General features: G+C 42.0%; 1 protein-coding gene across 1 annotated transcript; it reads left to right on the forward strand.

Annotated features, from left to right (window-relative positions):
- Positions 1–975: 975 nt before the first annotated feature.
- On the forward strand, positions 976–19,412 carry TSPAN8 (tetraspanin 8). Its single transcript, XM_079993831.1, has 8 exons — positions 976–1,186; positions 5,007–5,069; positions 7,610–7,738; positions 11,707–11,781; positions 11,865–11,972; positions 15,341–15,466; positions 17,501–17,584; positions 19,171–19,412. The coding sequence occupies exons 1-8, from the start codon at positions 1,127–1,129 to the stop codon at positions 19,222–19,224; spliced, it is 699 nt and encodes a 232-aa protein (XP_079849957.1). The 5' UTR covers positions 976–1,126; the 3' UTR covers positions 19,225–19,412.
- The last annotated feature ends 6,938 nt before the right edge of the window (positions 19,413–26,350 follow it).

Consider the following 26,350-nt stretch of genomic DNA (forward strand, 5'->3'; position numbering starts at 1 on the left):
TAGGTGGGGGAGGGTAGAAAAACATGCCCTATATGGTACAAAGATGTATCGCTCTCGTTAAAGGAACCAAATTTTGATCCCCATGATACAAGCACTAAGTATAACTTTGTAGCCATTTTATATTTCATTATATATCTTCACAACAGCCACATGAGAAAGGTTGGACTGAGAGTTGGTGAGTGGTCCAAGGCAGGATGTGAATTAAAACAGTGATGAGTTTAAAATGTGAAACTGCACATGCTCAGATTATTTTTTGTAGCCCACAAAACTTGTGCCTTAATACGTAAGATACCCTATTTTGTGGTTCCTTATTTCATGTGTTCCTTTTTGGAAGAAAGGGTCATTGTTGAAGGATTTTCTCCAGGACCCCTGGCCATCTTAATTTGACGTTAATTTTGGAGGTACTGTATAGGAAATAAACAGCCGTAGCAAAAACCTGGTGTTCATTCAGAAACAACTCCTACCTTTGTGTGAAAAAAGAAAGTCTTTGAGAGAGTTGAAACCATAAAATGGGAATGAAAAGCATGGGGGTTGTATTCTGCAAACACCTCCAAGTTCTCCCCTTGTTACATATAGATGTCTTTCATGTATCCCATTTCTAAAAGACCGAGCTAATAGTAAATATGGCTTCTATGCCAAAAGGAGGGTAAAAGGGAAAATCTTAAAACTGTTACATGTTCTTTTAAGTTTTTATGTTTCAAAACTGGTCTTAACACACTAGCCCTTTAAAGTTCTGCACTCTGATTTTCCCACCACCACCTTCACCAAGCTTCAATAAGTACATTTACTTTTCAGGCGTTGGACTAGTAAGACTATACGTAGCTGTGATGTATGTTGCTGCTGTAAACCGAAAACACACACACACACAGGCGTTAGAGATAGCTCTGACTGGTGCTTTTTAAAATTGCCTGGTTAATATTTAGCTACAAGATATGCACGGCTGGACTAATTGAACTTCTTTTCTCCTCAGAACTTCCTTTTCTGCTTTCAAAAAGTAAGGAAGTGGTCTAGCCGATTACTCAAAGAGTGAGGATCAGAAATAGTTTCACGGGGAGAACTCTTCTAAGAAGTGCTACTTTTATATAACCACCCTTGAGCTTGCTGAATTTTTCTTAAAAAAATAAAAATGGCTGGTGTCAGCAGCTGCATGAAGTACTCTATGTTCATCTTCAACTTTTTGTTCTGGGTAAGTCTGAATTGTTCAAAATGATTGTGATGCGAAACAAAGTGAATTCAAGGGATACTGAAACAGCAGTTAAACAATAACGAGGTACGGTATTTGTAGAACAGCATTATTGCTGATTTTTAACAGGTGCTTGCTATCTGGAAATAGTTGGAGACTCTTTCATTTCAACATGATTTTCTAGTGAGATGTAAAGCGAGATGTTCATTTTGTATTGTTTTTAAATCTATCCTTTGGCAGTGCTTTAAAAACTATTATTGTATGTTTCTATTGTATGTTAGTAGATTGCATTGAGACCCATGTGAAAGGCAATTCATTAATTAGTTGAGTGTTGTTGTTGTTTTTAAAAAATTATGTTTGTAAATCACCTTGAGATACACGTGAAAGGCAATTCATAACTTTAAAAAAACCACAATTGGGTGGGGAGTAGGGTGAAATTCCAAGGGCACGCTCAGAACCCTGGCCTTTCTAATGTCCCCTAAATTCATGTGGTCAAAATGACTTATATTTCAGTAGTTTGGTATAGCTGAAGCACATGGGTTAGACAGCACATTAAAAGGGTGTTGGGGAAAGAAAGGCATTGTTTTAATGTTGCTAATAATACACTGACCACCAACTGGGTACCTGCATGCAGTCAGCCATCTGCCACCAACCCAAAGGAGCGTGAAACTTCTATCTCTCCTGATATTTCTAGATGATTAGTGCTCAGATTTCTGAAGATCTTGACCAAAATTAGGACTAATTGTAATAGTGGCTTGGGAATGGAAAGGCACAGAGTTGAAACTTCAGTATTTTGTATGTCTATTGCATGGGCATAGCCAGGATTTATATGGGGGGTGGGCAGGCTTTATGTTAGGGGAGGGCAGAACCTCAGGTGGTTAAGTATTTTTATTGATTGAGGGGGCAATTGCCCCTTTGGCAACGCCCATGGTCTATTGACTGGTGCCATAGCTGTCAACATTTTCCCTTTTTTAAGAGAAATCCCCTTATTCCAAATAGAATTCCTCTCAAGAAAAGGGAAAAGTTGACAGCTATGACTGGTGCATACTGGAAAAACCCATAATGTCTTCCTCAGAATCAATTACTTCCTCATGCTTTTCAAGTTACTTCAGTGAGAGAATGCAAATGCATTTATTCATGATATCCCTGGATGACTTTGTGAACTGAAACCCTTCAGGTCACAGCTGTTACTTGTATGAACTTTTGGGAGTAAATCCCATTCCCAAATTCTTAGCAAGACATATTGCAATATGTACCCAGTCACAAAAATCATTTAGAGATATTCCTATGTCTAAAACATTCATCATGTAACTTCCTCCTCAGATTGAAACTATAATGTTTTATTTTATTTTGGCCTAAGCCCTCGCTTTCAACGCACAGAATCCTTCATCCTTCTCCTACTCTCTCTCTCTCTCTGCCTGCTTATATCTCTGTTTTAGTCATGGCCTACTGGCTTTCCATCTATAACATTTCCAAAATTCATCCTTTTAAATCTATGAACTCTACTGATTCTCAGTGCCGTCCCACCCATGAGGCAGGGTGAACCAGCCGCCTCAGGCAACACCCCCACGGGTGCCCCACTGCTTCATATTGCCACCACACAACCTAGGCAAGGGATGTGGCGGCGGCAGGGCAAGGCGAAACAGGATGCATCCCCCCTAGTGATTGTCATACAGACCTGCTTTCTAGTATATGCAATGTTTGTTCATCGTACTTCTTGCCTTCCAGCAGAAACTTATATCTATTTTCTTCACACTCATTGTTTCCCCACTTACGGTTGTGGAGAAGAACTGTAGCTTTGCATGCAGAAGGTCCCAAGTTCAAGCCATAGCACCTAGCTTCTCTATGAATAGTAAATAAAAGAAAAGCTTGACTGGGGGACAAAAGAATGTAGCTTGCATTTTCCGTTCAGCTTTGTTGGTTCCACTTTTTCTAGATACATGCCATCCCATCATCCTGCAGCACTAGCCTCTTGCTTCTGCTGCCCACAAGAACCAGAGGCTTAGGCAAGTTGTGTGTTTAGGCCCCTGTATGTGTGGTGGGTACGGGGCCTACTACAGATCACTTGGCCAGGACCCACCAAAATCTGGAGCCAGCTTTGAATCATTCAGAGGGACTAATATAGACACACACACACACACACAGAGAGAGAGAGAGAGAGAGAGAGAGACAGACAGACAGACAGACAGACAGACAGCAAGAGGTCCATGCACACCTTATGCTTCTAATCCATCTTGAACTCTGTTATGCTGATGGGCAGGTTAGCAATATTTTAAATAAAGACAGCCACATCCTTTCCACTATGTGATAAGGCAACAGCCACTGTGTTCTCAGCTGCAGATAATTTTAATAGAACCTGATGAAAGGTATCTGTTGATCAGCCATTCAAACAACTGCACAAACTGAGGCATCTGGTTAGTCTGCACTTAAGCACAGTTAATGATCCAGTCCTGCTTGTGGAAATCTGCCCTTGAGCTGCCTGCATATTGTAAGTTGTCAAAGCATGAGGATACCTCTAGAAGTACAGAATTTATCTACCATATGATCTCTCACTCACTCTCTCACTCACTCAATCACACACACACACACACACACACACACACACACACACAACCTGCAGTCTTTAAGCCATATCTGCACACCAAGATTTTGTGCAGCCCCTCTGTAAAAGTGGGTGGAGCAACAGCTATGACTTGTACCTGTGTATTCTAGGCTGCATTCTAGCCACACAAAAGCCAGAGGTTTCCACACATATACACACAATGCAAGAGGCATTGGACACTTCAGAATCCTATTCTAGCCAGATGAAAGTACTTGAGGACAACATGGATCAGGGCTGGATAGGGCTGTGTACTCAGGGGAAGTCCTGAGTGCTAAACAGAGATGTCAAGGATCAGTGCTGGAACCCATGCCACACATAGCTGAGTGTTTTTCTCCACCTGCTGCATGTAAATAAATAGTTAATGGTGGGGAGTGACTGTGAGATGGAAGAGAAGCAGTGTGCTGATGGGTGGCACAGTGGAGTGGCCATGTGGTTGGGTGGCAGTGGCCTCCCAACAGCAGTGTTGCTGCCACTTACTGGGATGGTGCAAATTTGGGACTGTGGGCAAACTTTGGGAGCACTAGTTCTGCACCTCTCTGGTGTCCTGCCCCATACCAGACCATCACGGTAAGCGACAGTAACACTGCTGTTGGGAGAGGGCCCATTAGGTCCTACCCCATCACCCTGGTTGCATCTATGCATGTGCTCTAAGCCCAGAGGAAGGTGTTACCTGGACACCTGGGAGAGGACTGAAACCTGGGAAACTTGACTCTCTGTATGTTCATGGTCCTCGTGGTCAGATTTTTGACCAAATCACCCTCTAAGGAGCCAGTGTGGTGTAGTGGTTAAGAGCGGTGGACTCGTAATCTGGTGAATCGGGTTCGCTTCCCTGCTCCTCCACATGCAGCTGCTGGGTGACCTTGGGCTAGTCACACTTCTCTGAAGTCTCTCAGCCCTACTCACCTCACAGAGTGTTTGTTGTGGGGGAGGAAGGGAAAGGAGAATGTTAGCTGCTTTGAGACTCCTTCGGGTAGTGATAAAGTGGGATATCAAATCCAAACTCCTCCTCCTCCTCCTCCTCCTCTTCTCTAAAGAAAAATTAGGAGCAAAACACCAGCCAGGGACAGTTCCTGGCAAACAGAGACTGGAGAGCTGGAACACATGATATTATTATATCTACTCCATGTGATTGTATGTACTGAATTTGCAAGCAGGCATCTGCTGAAAAGTGATTGTTTTAAATTCTGTTTACACTGCTGATCAATGTCTTTCCATAAACAGATGTGTGGATGTGCTATTCTGGCAGCCTCTATTTACATGCGTGTGAACAAAGATGCTCAAGAAGTAAGTTTGTTTTTCACCATATTATTTATCCTTATTTTTCTATATTATTTCTCTGTGCATTGTTGATCCCAAAATGGTCTGGGCATCCAGTCTTGTGCTTTCCAAGAAATAATGGGGTTTTTTTAATTATCATTTTTTAAATTTTAGAAATATAATTTTAGAAATCCATAATTTGCCTTGACCTCCTTTTGATTCAAGACACATTTGAGAAAGAAGAAAGCTTGGTCCCATGTGTTGGGCTCCTGTGAAGAGAAACCTCCTTCATTTAAAGTGTGAGCCTTATCTCAGCTACCCACTGCTTCAAAAATATATTTCATTCTTAGAAACATAATGAAAAACATCATTCAATTGATTTTTTGGGGGTGGGAGGTAGGGATGTAAGTAGTACCACTATGTTCATTGGGATTTACTCTCAAACAACTGTGCATAGGATTGCAGGTTTAAAATCTTGAATAATCCAGAGATGCACTCGAGTTGTATTAATTTGAATGCTCTTTTGAAGAGAGAGAGAAAAAGAGGTGTGCTGAAGACATTTTATTTATGTGATCAAGGACAAGACACCTGATTTCCACTTTAAACATAATATAAGGAATGTAGATGAGTATATGAATGCATGCTACATTTTAAGTAATATACATATACATTTTAAGCCAAATCCAATAATAATAATAATAATAATAATAATAATAATAATAATAATAATAATAAATTTATTATTTATACCCCACCCATCGGGCTGGGTTTCCCCAGCCACTCTGGGCAGCTCCCAACAGAATATTAAAAAACACGATAAAACATAAAACATTAAAAACTTCCCTAAACAGGGCTATGACTGGCCTGCTGCTGGAGTCAATGCAGTCATCTTCTCCTCTAAAAACCTGCACATCCTCCAACACCATAATCTGAAACCTTTCTTTGGGTGCCTCCACTAACTGAAGTGACTGGAGAGACAATCCTGGAAGTAGAGTTGCAACTACAGTGACACCATCATGAGCACAAATCACCGTGTGCAATAAAAAAAGGATATTTGGAGGTGCCCCAAATCTGCACAGTTATCCCTATATTTATTTACATCAGAACATTTCTATGCTGCTGGATTGTAAAAAATAATAATAATAATCTCAAAGCTGTTTCCAAAAAGAATAATAAAACAATAATATTGTCACTGAAAGCAGCTTTTTTAAAAGCATTCCCAAATAATTAAAATCAACGATGAGCTAAAAATAGATTAAAACACACATTGAGATATCTAGGTAGGCATATGTTGTCTAAATAAAAATGTTTTTAGCATCTGCCAGAAAAAATACAGTGATATCAATGGGCAGGGAGTTCCAATGTGTGGGCTCTGCTGCACTAAAAAATTATTTTCTTACAAAAGCAGAACGAGTATTATGTGGTCTCTGTAACAGTCCCCATTCCACGAATTGAAGCTGTCAAGTGGGCATATACAGAGCAAGGTGACCTCGCAGGTAAACTGGTCCCAAGTTGTTAAGGATTTTATAAACTGATAGTAATAATTTGAATGTGACCTGGTAGCAAATGGGCAACCAGTGCAGGCCTCTGACCAGGGGTGTCGTATGCTGACAGGGTCTCACTCCTGTCAGCAATTGGGCTGCAGGAATCTTCACTAACTTCAGCTTCCAGATCAAGAAAAGCCCCACATTTGCATCCAGGCATACTTCGTGCAGTGGGAGACCCAGCAAAAGGCAGAGTCTACAATCCCACACACACACACACACATGTACATTCATAGGTTCTGTTCAACCTGCCACGGAATGTATGGAAGTCAGGCATGCAATGAGCAAGCACCTTCCTATTCCCCATTAGCCATGTGTACATATCGAGGGATATGCCATATGAACAGACCCTTGAAGCCGATAGGGCTGTGCAAAATGTTTCCACGCCCCCTGTGCTGCTTTGTGCCCCTTCTCCACTTATACCTGAGCAACGCAAAACAGTGCATTGTAGCAGTTAAAAAAGGTAAAGGGACCCCTGACCATTAGGTCCAGTCGGGACCGACTCTGGGTTGCGGCGCTTATCTCACTTTATTGGCCAAGGGAGCCAGCGTTTGTCCACAGGCAGCTTCTGGGTCACGTGGCAAGCATGACTAAGCCACTTCTGGCAAACCAAAGCAGCGCACGGAAATGCCGTTTACCTTCCCGCTGGAGCGGTACCTATTTATCTACTTGCACTTTGATGTGCTTTCGAACTGCTAGGTTGGCAGAAGCTGGGACCGGACAATGGGAGCTCACCCCGTCACGGGGATTCAAACCGCCGACCTTCTGATCGGCAAGTCCTAGGCTCTGTGGTTTAAACCAGTTGCTCTGCCCTAAATTGCAACAATACTGCAGTGCCCTTTGGGTATTTGGGTGTAAGAGATATGCTGTGGCTCAACTCATGAAATTGCACTGGTGCAAATGCCTTTTCCCAATGATCCCATCCACAGTAGACTAGAGGAAAGAGTTGTTGATTACCTTTCACATTGCTTTTGAAGAAGAATGTCCTTTCTCAGTTTACCATATTTGCTTCTGTCTCCACAGTCATTCAACAAAGGCAGTGGCATGTTTGCCGGGATTGACCTCCTCATTGCTGTGGGTGCTATCATCATGGTGATGGGTTTCCTCGGCTGCTGTGGTGCCATGAAAGAAAGCCAATGCATGCTCCTCCTGGTAAGAGATTCAATAACGGGAACTTCAACACTAGCCTCTCCACACCAATGTTTACACTGATGTGCTCACTTCTTGTCTCCTTTCTTTGTCTGTGATTTGGAGCATTCTACAGTGGAACCTCGGTTTTCGAACGTAATCTGTCCTGGACTTCCAAAATGTTCAAAAACTGAGGTGCAAAGGGCGGCCTGCAAGTTTACAGAGAAATTTGAGAAAAACTTAGTGGTACCTCAGCGGAAGCCATTTGACCCCTGAGGCATGTTCAAAAACGGAAGCATTTCCTTCCAGGTTTTCGGCGTTTGAGTTCCGAAACGTTCGTCAACGGAGATGTTAAAAAACCAAGGTACCACTGTATATTCATTGAAATGATTTAGTGTTTCTAAAAAGTTCCAAAGCGACAGGCAAGAATTCCCTTCTTTGCAGCTGTGGACTATGAAGGAAACATGAGACAGAAGGATACACTAAGGAATTTGACTCGGATTATTATTGTTATTAATTGAATTATTATCATCATTTATTTATATAGCACCATTAGCACACATGACTCTATACAATTAAAACATGAAATTATACCCCAAGAGACGTACCATCTAAATGAACAAATATACACAATACAATAAAAATATATAGTTTAGCATGCATAATTCACAAGCTATTATATTAGGGATAATGTATAAAGAGTGCCTCTTGAATCAATAAAAGGCTGGGAAGTTTTTACATTTCTGAATCCCTGTTTAGAAGTGTTTACACAGAGGCGATGAATTGGGGTCACACCCAATGACTCCACCACTCCTGATTACCACACTTTCAAGGGCCCAGTTTGGACACAGCCAGAGCATATACAACTTGAAAGCATACATAGCCTGTTGTCAGCCTCTTCTGGAGTAAAACTATGGGAGCCAGTTGCATGTCATCTATCCCTCCCTTCTGAACTGAACTCAAGTCAGACCCCTTGGAGTGCAGCAAGACCAATACCAGAAACTTGGTTGGTTAACTTTTGTTTTGCTTAAGTATTTATGTACTTAAGCCTAGGTGGGTTGTTATTGTTGTTGCTGTTGCTGCTGCTGCTGCTGCTGCTGCTGCTGTTGTTGTTGTTTTGTAATAATAATAATAATAATTTATTATTTGTACCCCGCCCATCTGGCTGGGTCTCCCCAGCCACTCTGGGTGGCTTCCATAAAAACCAAAAATACACTAAAATATCACAGATTAAAAACTTCCCTGAACAGGGCTGCCTTAAGATGTCTTCTGAATGTCAGGTAGTTATTTATTGCTTTGACATCTGATGGGAGGGCGTTCCACAGGGCAGGCGCCACGACCGAGAAGGCCCTCTGCCTGGTTCCCTGTAGCTTTGCTTCTCGCAATGAGGGAACCGCCAGAAGGCCCTCGGCACTGGACCTCAGCGTCCGGGCAGAACGATGGAGGTGGAGACGCTCCTTCAGGTATACTGGGCCGAGGCCGTTTAGGGCTTTAAAGGTCAACACCAGCACTTTGAATTGTGCTCGGAAACGTACTGGGAGCCAATGTAGGTCTTTCAAGACCGGTGTTATGTGGTCTCGGCGGCCGCCCCCAGTCACCAGTCTAGCTGCCGCATTCTGGATTAGTTGTAGTTTCCGAGTCACCTTCAAAGGTAGCCCCACGTAGAGCGCATTGCAGTAGTCCAAGCGGGAGATAACTAGAGCATGCACCACTCTGGCGAGACAGTCCGCAGGCAGGTAGGGTCTCAGCCTGCGTACCAGGTGGAGTTGGTAGACAGCTGCCCTGGATACAGAATTGACCTGCGCCTCCATGGACAGCTGTGAGTCCAAAATGACTCCCAGGCTGCGCACCTGGTCCTTCAGGGGCACAGTTACCCCATTCAGGACCAGGGAGTCCTCCACACCAGCCCGCCCCCTGTCCCCCAAAAACAGTACTTCTGTCTTGTCAGGATTCAACCTCAATCCATTAGCCGCCATCCATCCTCCAACCGCCTCCAGGCACTCACACAGGACCTTCACCGCCTTCACTGGTTCTGATTTGAAAGAGAGGTAGAGCTGGGTATCATCTGCATATTGATGAACACCCAGTCCAAACCCCCTGATGATCTCTCCCAGCGGCTTCATATAGATGTTAAAAAGCATGGGGGAGAGGACGGAACCTTGAGGCACCCCACAAGTGAGGGCCCAGGGGTCTGAACACTCATCCCCCACCACCACTTTCTGAACACGGCCCAGGAGGAAGGAGCGAAACCACTGTATAACAGTGCCCCCAGCTCCCAGCCCCTCTAGACGGTCCAGAAGGATGTTATGGTCGATTGTATCAAAGGCCGCTGAGAGATCCAGCAGAACTAGGAAACAACTCTCACCTTTGTCCCTAGCTCGCCGGAGGTCATCAACCAGCGCGACCAAGGCAGTTTCAGTCCCATGATGAGGCCTGAATCCCGATTGGAAGGGATCCAAATGGTCCGCATCCTCCAGGCGTGCCTGGAGTTGTTCAGCAACCACGCGCTCAATCACCTTGCCCAAGAAAGGAAGATTTGAGACTGGGCGATAGTTGGCCATACTGGCCGGGTCTAAAGATGTTTTTTTAAGAAGCGGTTTAATGACCGCCTCTTTCAGCGGATCTGGGAATGTTCCCTCACAGAGGGAAGCATTCACCACCCCGCAGAGCCCATCGCCCAGCCCTTCCCGGCTTGCTTTTATTAGCCAGGATGGGCAAGGATCCAGGAGACAGGTGGTTGGTTACAGTAGAGGTAATACAGTGGTACCTCAGGTTAAGAACTTAATTTGTTCTGGAGGTCCGTTCTTAACCTGAAACTGTTCTTAACCTGAGGTACCACTTTAGCTAATGGGGCCTCCCGCTGCTGCTGCACGATTTCTGTTCTCATCCTGAGGTAAAGTCTGTAACCTGAAGCATCTGTAACCTGAAGCGTCTGTAACCTGAGGTACCACTGTACTGAATTTATTCTGTTTGGCATTTATTTTATTTTATTGCTTTTTGACACTTCTGAATTTACTGACATGTTCTGTGTTCCTTTCATGTGTCTTTCCATTTTTCTGTATTTGGATGTTTTTGAATGTTTCCTGAAAGCAGCTTTGGGCACAGATCATTATGGGGGAAAGCGACATATAAGTAAACTCAAACCATCCATCAATCGGTGTCAGGCCATACCTTCCATTTTTCTAGAGTATGGATTCCACATATGGGAGCCTATGCATGCAGGTGCTGTGCAAATGAATGATGACTGGAGTCAACATGTAGTACCATCAGTCTTCTCTTAATGCTTTCATTTCTACACATTTGAACACATGAACAGTGCTAGGTACAGGTATAGTAGGACAAGTCTGGTGACAAGTATGGAATCAGCAGTGGTGTTTATTCTGGAGGGTGCATCATGATAACACTCAGAATGGTAGACCAAGATCTATGTGCCATTTTATTTATGTTAAAGGCTTGTATCTCACTTGCTCACCCCCCCCCCCCCACAAATGACTGACAACAGTAAATATGCTTGAACCAAATCAATAAATGCATTGATCAGTCACCAAATATACCAACATCATAAAAACTATATATATATATATATATATATATATATATATATATATATATATATATTCTAGGAAGAGGAGAACTGCAAAAGGAACAATGACAAAATTTGGAATAGCTTAGCCAACTATAAAATGGAGCCTACAAGCAACTATATATATATATATATATATATATATATATATATATATATATATATATATATAATTACATTTGCACCTCACTTCAAAATATGTCATACAATGGCCAGATTACCAGAAATCTACTTTACCCTGACATGACCCGGGAAAACTGTCTGCGGACAAACGTCGGTTCCCTCGGCCAGTAAAGCAAGATGAGTGCCGCAACCCCAGAGTCATTCGCGACTGGACTTAACTGTCAGGGGTCCTTTACCCTGCTTTTAGATAATTAATTGTTCTCTTTTTTGTTTCTCCCCTCAACAGTTTTTCATTGGACTACTAATAATCCTGCTTCTTCAAATCGTAGCTGGTATTTTGGGAGGAGTGTATAAATCTAAGGTACCACATTTTTTTAGTCATGCTTAATTGTTTCGAAGAAAGTATATCAAACATGCTGATTGATATTGTGTTCCTTTTTCTAGGTCGAAGAAGTTGTTAACAAGACCTTAACCGAGGAGGTTCAAATGTTGCAGGATACTACAGGCAAGAATCAAGACTTCCAGGCCGGTTTTCACAAATTTGAGCAAGCGGTAAATGATATTACTGATTTATTTGAGATAAAGGCAAATGAGGGGTTGTTTTTTAAAAAACTGTTACAAGAATAGTGATAGCAAGAAATTGGAAAAAGAACACAACTTCTGCTCTTTGTGAATAGATTGAAAAAGGTTGGTTGGTTGTGACAATAGTCATATTAACTTATTTCGGAATACAAGTAAACCCACCCGATAAATCTAACCCAATAAGTGTAAATGCACTCATAAGCTATTTTTAATTCATTGCGATGTTATATATTTAAACTTTAAAGACAAAAATAAAAACAAACATGATATTAACATTTTTTAAAAAATGCTAAAAGGTGAAATTCTTACTCATTGGTGCTTGGACTCAAGATATGTCTAGACCCTTAATTCTTGGGGAACCAAGCTGTTTAATGGTTAAATCTATGTTTGTTACAAGCCTTGGATCTGAAACCTGGACCAGTTTCATACATTAAGTCAGATCACTTTCAGACTCTGGCTATTTTGTAGGTGGGAATCAGTCATGTGTCAGCTCATTCAGATTGTAAAATTAAAGTGGATTTGGAGCACAAGAAGCCTGCTTCCTAAATAAGTAAATTAATCAGACTTTTTGTGGTAATCAAAGTGATGGGGGAAAGGCAGTGGATAGATTTGTTGTGCGTATAACCTCCCTGCAAACAAATCAGAAGGAATGCTTGATAAACAGCCAACCTTGTATCTCCTGTTCACAAACTTTGTGCAAATGAATTAGGATAAATGTTCAATAAACCTAAGTGTGTCTAGGCTTTTAGAAATCTCACTCATTCTTACTCTCACCCAAGGCCAGTTCAAAGTTGGGAGGTGGGTAAGAGAGGGGCTTCTACTGAGTGACTGGCTCAAGAGGTAAGTGGCCAGGAGACACCAATTGCTCCTCGTGGCCAAAGTGCTTCAAGGTGACTATCATAAGAGAGACCTGGGTTTCTCAAATTAGAGAACTGAATGCAGCAAATACATAGGCTTTGAAACTATCACAGTGTCTTTGTAAGAACTTATGGCAAGCATCTGTTTCAGCTTATGCCGGGATGACTGTTCCTCTTCTTGTTTATGTGGTGCCTGAAATATCTCAGTTTTGCTTTCTGCTGAAGGAACCAACTTTCTACTGAACAAAACTATGAAAGAGGGGGGACTAGAATGGAAGAATGTAGAGTTACAGAATGCAGACTCTTAACCTCGTTTAGTTAAACGGTTTCCTCCACTGCTGGCTGGTATCCCTTCTACTTCAAAGAAAATGGCAATGGTATTATTTCATAATGGTATTTCCTAATGGCCACGTTTGGATGATAATATCTTGGTTTAATAAGCCAAGATATCAGCGAGACTTCAGGGTGCACACACAGCCCCTTCTCTCTTCTCTTGGCACAAACAAGTAAATCACTCGGAAGCCTTCCGTTAATTAGTTTCCCTTTTCATCTGAACTAGGAAACTATGGTCAATGGCTTCAAAACAAGGAAGGATAGTAAGCCAATGTCAAACCAATATGGAAATGTTGGGAATAAGCCATCTTAATCTAGTAATAAGGGTTGTATTCCTAAAGCAGTAGCTACGCTGGGGTTGAAAAGAAATGATTACTTCTTAGTTGCCCTCTACTTCTTAATCAGTCACCAGTGTATGAAATTATAAGGAGCTGCCTTCAGACATTCCCTAGAAATAGGGCTGCATCTAGGAAAGTCATCTCCTTAGTGCAAGGACTTCTGCCTGAACAATGATATTTCCTTTTCCACTTCTCTCCCTATGTGCCCTCCCAAATACTGCAGGAGTTTCCCTAATCCTCCAGATTTTAAAGCAGAGGTTGGATGGCAACTTGTCATGTGTAATCTAGTTGAGATTCCTGCATTACAGGGATTTGAACTAGATTACCCTCGGGGTCACTTTCAACTCTACAATTATATGATTCTATGGTTCAGTTTTTGGAGAGGTGCATGCAGAGAAAAGAGTGAGAGGAAGTTCTGTTGCACAGGTGGAGGTCTCTGCTAGATACGACCCATAGTGTATAAAAAATATAGTTGGGGAGAGAAATTTGCTTAAGCCTAATTTGCACTTCCCCAAACAATACCCAAACAAAAGCACACCTTTCATGCAAAATTCACGGTTCTCCAAATTTTGTCATACAGTTGTACAGCCAAAAAATGTATACAAGCTACATATACTGTGGGAAGGTGTGCATGAAAATTCATATATAAGTAGAAGAAAACAAACAAAAGCACATAATGTTAGGAAAAAAATGTTTTGCAAATGTGTATAGTTGCATGCATTAGATTTTATTGACAAACTAAATACAGGTTAGAGCCAAAAACAAACAAACAAACAAACATAGAAAAAGCAGACAGGTCTCAGAAACATATTAAAACAAACACGATTAAAGCATTATTATGCACATCACAGATATAAACTCAGGGAGCAAGGCAGGACTCTTGGGTTTTCCTAAGCTGAGAATTTTTATCGCAAACTTCGCTGTGTTGCACTGAAAGGCTGATGAATTTTCATGAGGACTTTTAAAAAAAAGTTTGTTTGAACATGTGATGAACTGAGCTAAAGCCTGGAAAAATTAGAAAATGACAGAAGATTAAATTGGCAGATTCACCCATCCCTACATAAACACCCCATTAAATTGACTACAACAGCTGTGAGCCTTGATTCTTGTAAAGAGTGGCACCAGCTGATTTTTTAAAAATAAAGTTCAAAGTCAAAACCTTTCTCTCCTCATGAAAAGTTGACATTTGGATAAAATGGGACCAAAATTCTAAAAGAAATCTGCTTTAGTTTTGATAACTGAAAGAAAAATGTGATTTCTCTGGATCACACATATCTTATAAAAGGATAGTAGGTATTCTGAGAAAGTTTCTTGAGAATTTCTGTTTTTTTGTTGCACTTAGTCCTCCCTGCTTCCCACTGATTTTTGGTGAGTATAATTTAACTGCAACAGCAAGAAGAAGAGCCATTCAATGTGGTACCATTATTACTGTTTCTCCTTTTTTCCCCTATATGCAAGTTTAGTCACATGGTTTGTTTTTTTAAAATAGTTCTCTGAGATCTTGACACATGCCATTTATCGGCAGTGGCACCCGCCCTGTGGAACGCCCTCCCGCCAGATGTCAAAGAGAAAAACAACTACCAGACTTTTAGAAGACATCTGAAGGCAGCCCTGCTTAGGGAAGCTTTTAATGTTTAATAGACTATTGTATTTTAATATTCTGTTGGAAGCTGCCCAGAGTGGCTGGGAAAACCCAGCCAGATGGGAGGGGTAATAATAATAATAATAATAATAATAATAATAATAATAATAATAATTTATTTATCCTAGTTGGGAACTCTCATTGTCTTTATTTTTTCCTCTCCTATAGAACAAATGCTGTGGTTTGCTTAAGGGAGAGAGTGACTGGGGAAAGGCACAGTCCACATATAATGGCTGTCAATGTGACACTAAAGACATAGGGACATCAGTTTGCAAAGGAAATAAGTATACAACGGTAAGAAGAATGAAAACGTGTTTCATAATTTTCCTTTGAGGGTTATTGTTGTTTGGACTGCTTGAATATTCATGGCGACATGGCAAATTACATATTGGTAAAGGGTTGCTCGGACGCAGGTGGCGCTGTGGGTTAAAGCCTCAGCGCCTAGGGCTTGCCGATCGAAAGGTCGGCGGTTCGAATCCCTGCGGCGGGGTGCGCTCCCGCTGCTCGGTCCCAGCGCCTGCCAACCTAGCAGTTTGAAAGCACCTCCGGGTGCAAGTAGATAAATAGGGACCGCTTACCAGCGGGAAGGTAAACGGCGTTTCCGTGTGCGGCTCTGGCTCTGGCTCTGGCTCTGGCTCTGGCTCTGGCCAGAGCAGCGATGTCACACTGGCCACGTGACCCGGAAGTGTCTCCGGACAGCGCTGGCCCCTGGCCTCTTAAGTGAGATGGGCGCACAACCCCAGAGTCTGTCAAGACTGGCCCGTACGGGCAGGGGTACCTTTACCTTTACCTTTAAAGGGTTGCTCTATTACTTGCCTCAAACACTTGTCACCTCTTACCTCGAAATGTGGAAACTCATGTTTCTGTTGCTTTTCTTGCAGTCCTATTTATTGAACTAGTTAGAGGCCATGTGACATATCTGAAGAAGAGTAATGGCCCCACCAGAAAATGTATGCGCATTGCACATTGTGTTCTGTCTACCTTGGAATGGGTTGCTTCTGGCGTGCGCATTTGGAGTTCTCCTCCTAATCATTGCTGCTGTATTATGCATTACAACAAGTCATGTATTGCATTCCAGAATTAAATAGAAACATACATTACTGTAGCATCTCCCCTGTACTATAGCACACAGCGTGCTATCCAGAACCTGATGTGTTAATGGAGGGCTGAGAAGATGAACAAATTCCGCAAAAAAAATGAGAATGAAAATGCCACAAACTATTTAAAATTCTAAGTTGTACATGCCTTCACATTCATTGTCACTATGGACAGTTTTCAACAAATGTGATGTGTTCGTTGCATTTTGCTTGTATCCTGCATTTCTTCATTGATGGGATTCCCAATACCTCCATTTTCTGAATGTTGAGAACTCCAATATCACAGTTATAAACTCGGGTACTTTCCTTGGAATGAAGGTCACCGAAGACTTCTGGCATTTCTGTGATGTATGGTCTATTTACACACACATGAACATATATGTGTGTTTGTATGGGCTTTGTATGAAGTTTCACTGCATTAACTTGAACAGATATTGGTTCCATACTCCTCAATTATCCTGATTTGAGTGGGACATCACAGTTACAGAAGCCATCCTGGCTTCTGATTGGATCCTGGAATGTCCCATTTTTCGGTCCGGTGCTCTGACGTGAGTCAGCTGGGTCATGCCAGAACGCTGGACCAAAAGATGCTTTTTTGTGGTCTCACACTCTTCTGCATATCAGCTGGCTCCCATGAGAGTTTGGGACCAAAAAACAAGTGTCCTGATTTTGATCAATGGGATATTGGAGGGTATGATAGCATGAGTTTCATAGAGAAGAGCAGCAGGCCTCTCTGCGTCCCGTCCCCCCTGGCACTGCCAGCTTCAAAAAGGAGGAAAGAGGAACCTAGCTGAGTCACCTCCATCAACACATATGCATTCCCAACACCTGCTTGGAGATTATGTACATATAATAGCCAGAGAATGCTGAAAATTCACATGAGAGATGCATATTCCTCAAGGCCTGTTGGAAATTGTGTATATATAGTTCCCTCTTCCTGGAAGGATTATGTTCACTTTCTCCATGAGGCCTGGTGAATGTGCATAGGGGTAGCTTGTTTTGCATATTAACCATTCAATTAAGATTAAACTTGCATATATGTTTTAAGACAATAGATACTTGTTGTGCGCTGTTTTGCCTTTCTGGTGCCAAGCCCCAAATGGCTTATATTTGGCACAACATGGGAGATTCCACTAGTTTAGTTCATTCCCTTTAAGTGTTCATGTTAGAAACCTATGAATTACTAGTGAACATTTTACTTGCATTAATTTTTGTCTCTTTTATCTTTCAGCCTTGCAGAGAAGTAATAATGGAGTTCTTCAAGAATAACATGGTCATCGTTATGGGGATAGCATTTGGGCTGGCATTCATTGAGGTATATCTACAGCTATTCTTGCTCTTTCTATCGCACTCTTTCTCCAAGGAGCTCTGGGGAAATGTCCCACTTTTGTGCAGTACCTTAGGCTGACTAAGAAGCCCTAGAATGGCATTTGTGTAAATGTGTGTGGGTTTAAAATGAGGAGAGGCATCTTGGTGCATGCTGACTCCACTTCCAACCTTTGACCTGAAGAAGACTCATCTGGGAGAAAAGGAACCAAAGAACAGTTTGTCTCAGCTAGAGATGAACCAATCTGTTGATTTCAGTTTCTCCCACTTAGTATTTCCTGCCCACCTTAAACACAGTTTACCACATTTCTGCATCAGTTAGTATTTTTGCCATTCCTGACTGGCGCGAATTGGTGGCCCTTGATCTGTGAATTCCACCAGCGTCAGCGGCCACAACAGATGGTCTTCTTTTGGAAGAGTGACCTTGCTGTCTCATGGAGCCACACAGAGCGGTTTAATCTGGCCACTATGCAATGCATGGTGCCCAGCAGTATCCACCCTTAGCCTAGATGTGGTCCTGTGCATGTTGTGAGCCCATGGCCAATTCCCCCTTTGTCAGTATCCAAACACTGCTGCAAATCAGCTGTATTGTCACTCAAACCACTGCTACTAAATTTCATCTGAAGCTGGAAGGAGCCATGAAATGTAATAATATAAACGGCCGTTAATAAAAAGGAATAACAAATGTTTAACAAAATGAGCTGATGACAAATCCTGTGATAATTGTGTGGTAATTAATGATGTGGGAAATATGTGGGCTGGGAGGTGAGGAATTACACGGCTGCCCATTTGCTTCGCTACTAGAGGAGTCAGACATGCAGCCTTTTTCTTACTAGCTAGGTTTGAAAAGAATTACAGGTTTCTAATTAAAACTGATCCTGAGATGACCCTTTATCCATATCCGTGCTGAACCTGAAAGTGTGTGTCTTAAAGGGAAATAGCATGTTTCATTTTTTTAAAAAGTCTGTTTTGTAGATTTGTATTTGCTGAATGGCTTTCATAAGAAGTAAGGGGACCCCCTGGAATGGTACAGAGAATGGTGAAGAGGGATGCGTTAGGTAAGGGGGTGATCTGCTAAAATTGAGTGCCCCCATCCTGCCTCAGTGTGAGAGCTTTCCTCTACGGCAAAGTCACTATTAAGCAAGTCATTAGAATAACATTGTGATTCATTTCTGATGAACCGAAGGGCTTCATTCTGGGACGGTTCTCTCTGAGAGAGAAGTAGTATGAAAAACCTTTATTAGCTACTATGAGATTTGATTCCCTCCCTACGTTACAGCAGAAAACAGCAGTAGAAATTCCATAGAAGGCAATGTCTTCACCCATTAAAGCAATCCATCTTTCAGAATAAATTTAAGTTTCCCATAGTGTGGTATATATGGGTTTAATTAAAATCCCACTATTCTCGAGTCATACTTCTAAAAATTACTTTGGAAATGGTCTTCAGCATAGCACATTTCATCTCTATGTAAATCCAAGAAATTTGCAAACAAAATGTTCTTGCTGTGCATTTGCCTGTATGTGGGGGATATTCTGAAGCTGCCAAATAATACCATAAACATCTTTCTTTTCCAGGTTCTTGGTCTGGTGTTTTCAATGAGCCTTTACTGCCAAATCCAGAGAAAATGAAACCATGGAAGTGTCAGAAATATGCCACCAGCCAAATGAGAAACCTTTGTAGATTGAGAGATGGATGTTTGGTTTGGCACCCGCAAATAAATGCCAGAAGCAGCTGTGATGATAACAGCCGAAGCACCAATGGATAAATACTCTTCATGACTTATGAAATAAAATCTGTTTAAAATTAGAGAAACTAATGATCTGTCACTGGTTTCTTTGTAATGCAATACATACCTATGTGTACACTTCTGCCACCTTTTTTTAATTTGAAGACGACTTGTCAACAAAATGAAGCATATTGACTTGACACATATTGTGTTGTCGCAGCGCACTGTTTTCCAGACTTCTGATAAGCAAGGAATACTTTTTTGTTCGGAATTAAAACTGGACACACATACTTCAGCTTCACAACTGGAAATGCTTTACTTATAACAGGGACAGGGGCGGGGGCTGTGTTCCTCTGAATGTTGTTGAACTCTTAATACAAGGCCAATGCTGAGACATAATGGGAGCTGTAGTTCAGGAACATTGGGAAATGCTAGGTTAGTCCACTCAGTGATGAAAGCAAAATTACCCAGCCCAGAGGAGTCATCCCACTTGTCTGGTGCACCTTCTGAAGCAAGTATCTTCTTCTGTATCTTTCCAATAGGAATGACTGTATTTTAAAGTCATACCCCATGCAGTCAAATTATCACCAGAGGCCAGCTTGAAAGGATGCAAGGCTAGAATCGTGTAGAATGAATAGACGGGTGCGTATTTTGGGCTCACATGAGATTTTTTGTTATTTTCAACAAGCCCTGTTAAGTTTCCCAAAAATTTCCCATTCCCCCCCCCCCCAAAAAAAAAGACCAAGCCCAGCATTCCTATCCCTTTTCCTCCTCTCCACTAACTAATTTGTTTCTAAAGGTTCTTGAAAAAGAAGGAATGATGCTATAAAATATTTGCCAAATCTAATTTTTACTTCTTACTTTGCCAAACCTTTGTTAGGCGTTACAGGTGTGGGCCATCATAAAACATCAAAAACATCCATATATAAAAATTTAAAATATATACAAATAAACAGCCATGTAAAATATATAATAATGAGGATTTTCATTGGGATTTCTTCCCGCTAAATAGAGCTATTCACCACTCTAAGAGATACTATTGACAAAAACTCAGCCACCCTTGCAGTTACTTCTGGGTTAATGTCAGATAGATAGAATCTGATATTTTCATTTGGCTGTGATATTAGACTACCCAAAAAAGGGAATAACACACATTTGTATAACTGGTTTTTAAAACTCTGTGTGTACTTGGCTCAGTTTTAAAAGCCTCAGGTTAAGCAATTCAAAATTATAGGTGCTGAGAGCTCAAAGCACTTTTGAAGATCTGATCCAAGGTAACTTTCACTTCTTATCTGATATTTTAACTAGTCAAGCATTCTATTAATTCCACTGTGTGTCAGGAGGACACATAGGGCAGATTTATTTCAATTGCTGCCTTTTCAGAAATGGTTTCAGGAAAGTGTGTGTAAGATTATTCAGGAATCCAGGAAAACAGAGAAGCAAGGTCTAAGGAGAACTTGGTTTTATTGCAACAAATTCAGTATCAAACAAGTATTCTTTAGATTGAAGCCAATGTAACTAGAGTCTTTCATGGCTGCCTGACTGAATCAAGATTGTGCAGTGCATCCTTCATCCACCTAGTTCCCTTCAGATGTTTAGGAGTGCCATTGCCATCAGCCATGCTGGGTGGAGTTGATGAGAGTTGTAGTTCAAAGATCTTGAAGGTGCACCAGATTGATGTTGGAGGGAGAGAAAGAGAGAGAGAGAGAGAGAGAGAGAGAGAGAGAGAGAGAGAGAGAACCCTAACTAAAGCCTGAGCTGGAGGGGCTTCAGATTATGATATGCAAGAAATATCAGAAAAAACATGGAGTGGATTTCTAAACATTGCAGTCTCCTAGACCATTTCTCATAGCCAAACTCTTTGAATCACAACAGTCAACTGGGTCTCTGCCACTCATACTATACTCTGTCAAGGAATGACATAGTCTTTTTATGACAACTATCCATTCCCACCTCTTGCAAGACCAGAGACCTAAATTCTGGGTGACTCCACTGCTGAACAGCCATATTTGTGTGGCATCTCTGAGGAAGACACGTTTTTTCCAGGCCCTTCAAGATCTAATACAGTTCCCTATTCCTCTGTTAGAATCAGGATTGGAGACATTGGACAGTTTCTATCAAACTCAGCAACTGAATGGAAGGCACTTCAGGACTGGCATGTTTAATACAATACTAATATTGCAATTGTCTGAAGAGCTAAGGTAAGTATCTCCAGTTTTGAAGTCAGGGTAGTTATTTGCCAAAAAAAATATCCTTTGTGCTGTGTTGAGTACACAGCCTTCAAGCTGCTCTGTTTTGATTATGTTGCTATGATATTTAATTGGTATGGATCCAAGAAAAGATCCAATTGGTTATTCATCTGCCAAAGAAACGGACTGTGGTTACCCTTAGAGGCTTGCCAATTGCATACTTACTGAGATCAGTGGTATTGTGCTATTCCCTATAGAAAATATTGGAGACTATTGCTTCAGATTGAGAAGATGCCGATGTGGGTGCTAAGTATTATCAGATTCTGCTTCCAAAAGCAGCTTAGCTGGCTGCAATGAAAAGAGCCAGAATCACAGCACAAGGCCATTTATATAATGCTCTGTTGTAGGGCAGCGGCAATGGAGGAATCTGCAAACTCCATGTTTTTGAGACATCAACAGCACAGATTTCTTTTCTGTTTACCTGGAAGGAAGCCCAACAGTTTTCAATGTGGCTTATTCATAGGTAAGGATGCACAGCCTTCTTTGAGTTCTTCACAAACTATTTTTAAAAAAGGGGGGGCTCTGTGCATCTCACAGCCACACTATCCTTTCAGCGTGGGGAAAGAGGAGACAGCATTAACAGGTCTGACTTTTCTGTTGCCCTCTTTCTCCTCTGCAGGTACCTCAGAGTTCTGAACTACCCCTGCTTTCCAGGACAGGAGCAGAGCCAAGCCTGGCAATAGGGCAGTGCTTGAAGTAAGTACCAGTATGCTTCTGAATGTCACCAGTTGCTGGAAACCACAGGAGACAGGAGAGTGGTCTTGTGCTTGGGTCCCGCTTGCTGGTTTCTTATCTGGTTGCCCATTATGAGTACAGGATGCTGGACTAGATGGGCCACTGGCCTGATCCAGCAGGCTTTGAGCTGTGGTGAGAGAGTAGAGGGAAGGCTCCCTTTTGGTGGGTGGTAGGGCAAGCCTGGTTTTCCCAGTAGTGATGTATGGAAGTGAGAGCTGGGCCATAAAGAAGGCTGATCGCCAAAGAATTGATGCTTTTGAATTATGGTGCTGGAGGAGACTCTTGAGAGTCCCATGGACTGCAAGAAGATCAAACCTATCCATTCTTAAGGAAATCAGCCCTGAGTGCTCACTGGAAGGACAGATCGTGAAGATGAGGCTCCAATACTTTGGCCACCTCAGGAGAAGAGAAGACTCCCTGGAAAAGACCCTGATGCTGGGAAAGATTGAGGGCACAAGGAGAAGTTGACGACAGAGGAAGAGATGGTTGGACAGTGTTCTTGAAGCTACCAGCATGAGTTTGACCAAACTGCAGGAGGCAGTGGAAGACAGGAGTGCCTGACGTGTTCTGGTCCATGGGGTCACAAGGAGTTGGACATGACTAAATGACTAAACAACAGAAGGGCAAGCCATTGCAGCTTAATTTGATATCTGTGCTTACAGAGACAACTTGTTTCTATTCCTCCCCTCACCCCACCCCTCTCTGTGTCTTCATATTGTCCAGTTATCACTTGTTATGCCTGCTCATTTTATGTAATTATTCATTGCAACGTGGGAAGGACGGAACACAACAGCTGGATGATGGGACATGGGAATTGTTTCTTACTGTAAGTGTAATCAGTGAAATTTATATAATAAGAAAGAAGAACAAAGAGTGGCAGCTTTAAAGACTTGACCAATTTATCATAGCCTTTGCTTTCATGGACCAGAATCAGCTCCACCAGATGTATGAAGCAGAATCTCATCAACAAAAGCTCATGACACAATGCATTTCTTAAGACCCTAGGGCACCACAAGTTTCTGCTGCAATGGACTGCCATGACTTCCCCTATGGAAATGATCAAAAAGCGCATTCTATCTCAATGCAAGACAGGAAAGAAGATGCTTGATCCTTTCATAATTGAGGGATTGATAAACAGAAATGGTGCAGTACTACCACACTTGGAGACAGGATGCTGGGCTAAATGGATCGTTGGTCTGATGCAATACCAGCTCCCTGTTCTTGCAATTAAGGGTATAGTACAGTATGTGCCACATACAAAAATCAAATCCTTGGAGAACATCCTACAGCAGCAGGATCAATGAATGGCATTAATTATGCTATGCTGCATATGAGAAAGCCAGTCCATCAAAACGTAGATGTCAGCACGTTATTAGAACAAATGTAGCACAGCAAAAAATTTTTTAAAAAACCTTTCAATAGGCATATGAAAGGGAACAGTTGCATTACCAATTAACTTATTTTTAAAGTGCCAAGAGGCCAATTTCTTCAACCACGTTCACTGCTTAATGTTAATGTCTGGAACAGCTAAAAATGGAATTTGACAGTAAATCCTCAATGGAATGATAAATCTATGCACTGTTTTTTTACACCACAATGATTATAGCCAAGGTTAGGTTGAGCTCTCATGTAAGCCAGTTAAATCAAACAGATGGAAGAGATGTGAGGCCAAGAAATTAGATATTTACAATAGCAGAAATCATAGATGCAAATCGTTACAATATTAGACCATAAGGAAAAGAACAGTAAAGCCAACAACCTGCATTTCCCTTTGCCAGAAGAGGTGAGACCCAAATTAAAATCATGCTTGTATTTTATTTTATTTTTGCTGCAAGCTGTTGATTTATGTCTCAATATTGAATCCCGACCAAGATGACACTATACTTAGGTCAGACTCTCTCCAAAGAACAATTTGTAACATCACTTAAAAGGATTGTACCAGGAAAGGTTGATCTCTAAGGGATTCTTATTTGGAGGCATAACAAGGCAAACTCCAAGGTGGAAAAGCAGAGTCAGAAAAATTTACATTGAAGCACATAATTGTGAATAGTTTTGTAGATGAAGAGGGAAAACATCTAGAAAGTCAGAACTGCTCAGCAGAAAGATAGCAGATGATAAGCAGTGATGGGACCAGATCACACAAGCATGTGTACTACTTGATGTAGTGCACAAGTAATGATTGCATGTGTGAATGAGGCATCCCTGATCTAATACCAACAGCAATAATTTCCTACCACCCTACATAATCTCACAACACAATCCTTTTCAATACAAAATGTTCAATGCAATTTTGCATGTGCTGACTTATAATTTAGCTGTGAGAGACCGAGGCATGTGAGAGCCGGCCCTAATAATTGTTAGCCCTTAAAAATAAGGGAAAGTAAGGGAAATAGTAAGGGAAAAGAGATCCCAATTCATTCAATGGGGTTTCTTCCATGAAAATGTGTGTATTGTATTGTATTGTATTGTATTGTATTGTATTGTATTGTATTGTATTGTATTGTATTGTATTGCTTTGCTTTGCTTTGCTTTGCTTTGCTTTGCTTTGCTTTGCTTTGCTTTGCTTTGCTTTGCTTTGCTTTGCTTTGCTTTGCTTTGCAATCTGATCTGTTACCCACAATAGGGAGGGGGGCTCAGACAAGAAAGCAGCATGCAGATGCTGTTAATAGTAATGATCAGTGCCGTTTTCTTGAAAAAGAAGTGCCGGAACTCACCATGAACACCTCCCCTGTTCTCTTACAATGGCAATGACTCTCACCTGAGAGGTGCTGGAACTGAGTTTCAGTGAGTTCCAGCTCAAAAAAGGCCTGGTCATCACTGTGATGCTATATTACATTTTCTGTAATAATATACTATATTAGATGATTCTGATGGCAATGAAGAAGAAAATGACAGTCCCAGAGCCCCAATTTAAATTAGCCTATAGACACTTTGAATTTGGCACCTGACTGTGAACAAATCAAGTGCAACACAAACTCACAACACTGCATGTCTACATGTCTAATCCCTCACAGATCAATTTGCACAATCCAGTACAATGTGGCACAAACAGAAAGTATTCTTCAAAGCATGATAAGCCCATGATAAGCAGCAAGAACCTTTCAGAATGAACATGCAGAGAGGTACTCGGCTTCCTTTGAAAGTAATTTTGCAGACTAGATTCCATTTCATCAGATGCATCAAGCAGAGCCAGTTAAAGTTAAGATGCTACAAGATTCTTTCCTATTTCAGAATGAGAAACAGAACTTCAGATTATCAGAATCATTTTTTTCACATCCTTTGGAGCATTAAAAAGCCCCAGAATCCTAACAAACCAAATAGAAATCACCATTGTGACACTATAATAGGGTTACCAGACGTCCCCATTTCCCGGGGACAGTCTCCAGATTTGCAAATCTGTCCCCGGACAAATTCCATCCCCAGATTTCATTAAATGTACCCGGGAAAGTGACATCCTGCTCTCCTGGAGTAATATGCAGCTGGAGGGGTGGGAAGATAGTTTTTGCGCAGGCAGAGGCAGAGGTGGGTGGGGGAATTGAAGGGTATGAAAGAAGGGCTTTGCACCTTGCCCAGCAGAGAAACCACACACCTTGCACCCCTCCTGGGCAACAGCACGCCACCCCTGATCTCCTGCCCCCTGCCCCCTGCCCCCTTTGTTTTGAGAGATCGCAGGTGGGCGGCCTTTGCCCAGGAGTGGCGCAAGGCACGTGGTTTCTCTGCTGGGCAAGGTGCAAATTTCTTCTTTTGCACCCTGTGAAACTCTCAAAATGAAGGGGGAAAGGGGCAGGAGATCAGGTGAGGTTCGGGAGTCGCCTTGCGCCCCTTACGGGAAACAGCTGCCCGCCCACGACTCCCAAGCCTCCCCCAATCTGCTAAAGCAGCCTTTCTCAACCTGTGGGTCCCCAGATGTTGTTGGACTACAACTCCCATCACCCCTAGCTAGCAAGGCCAGAGCTCAGGGATGATGGGAGTTGTAGTCCAACAACATCTGGGGACCCACAAGTTGAGAACCGCTGTGCTAAAGGGAAGGGGAAGGGGGTAGGA

Source organism: Podarcis cretensis (assembly GCF_951804945.1).
Source record: "Podarcis cretensis genome assembly, chromosome: 10".
Lineage (NCBI taxonomy): Eukaryota > Metazoa > Chordata > Lepidosauria > Squamata > Lacertidae > Podarcis > Podarcis cretensis.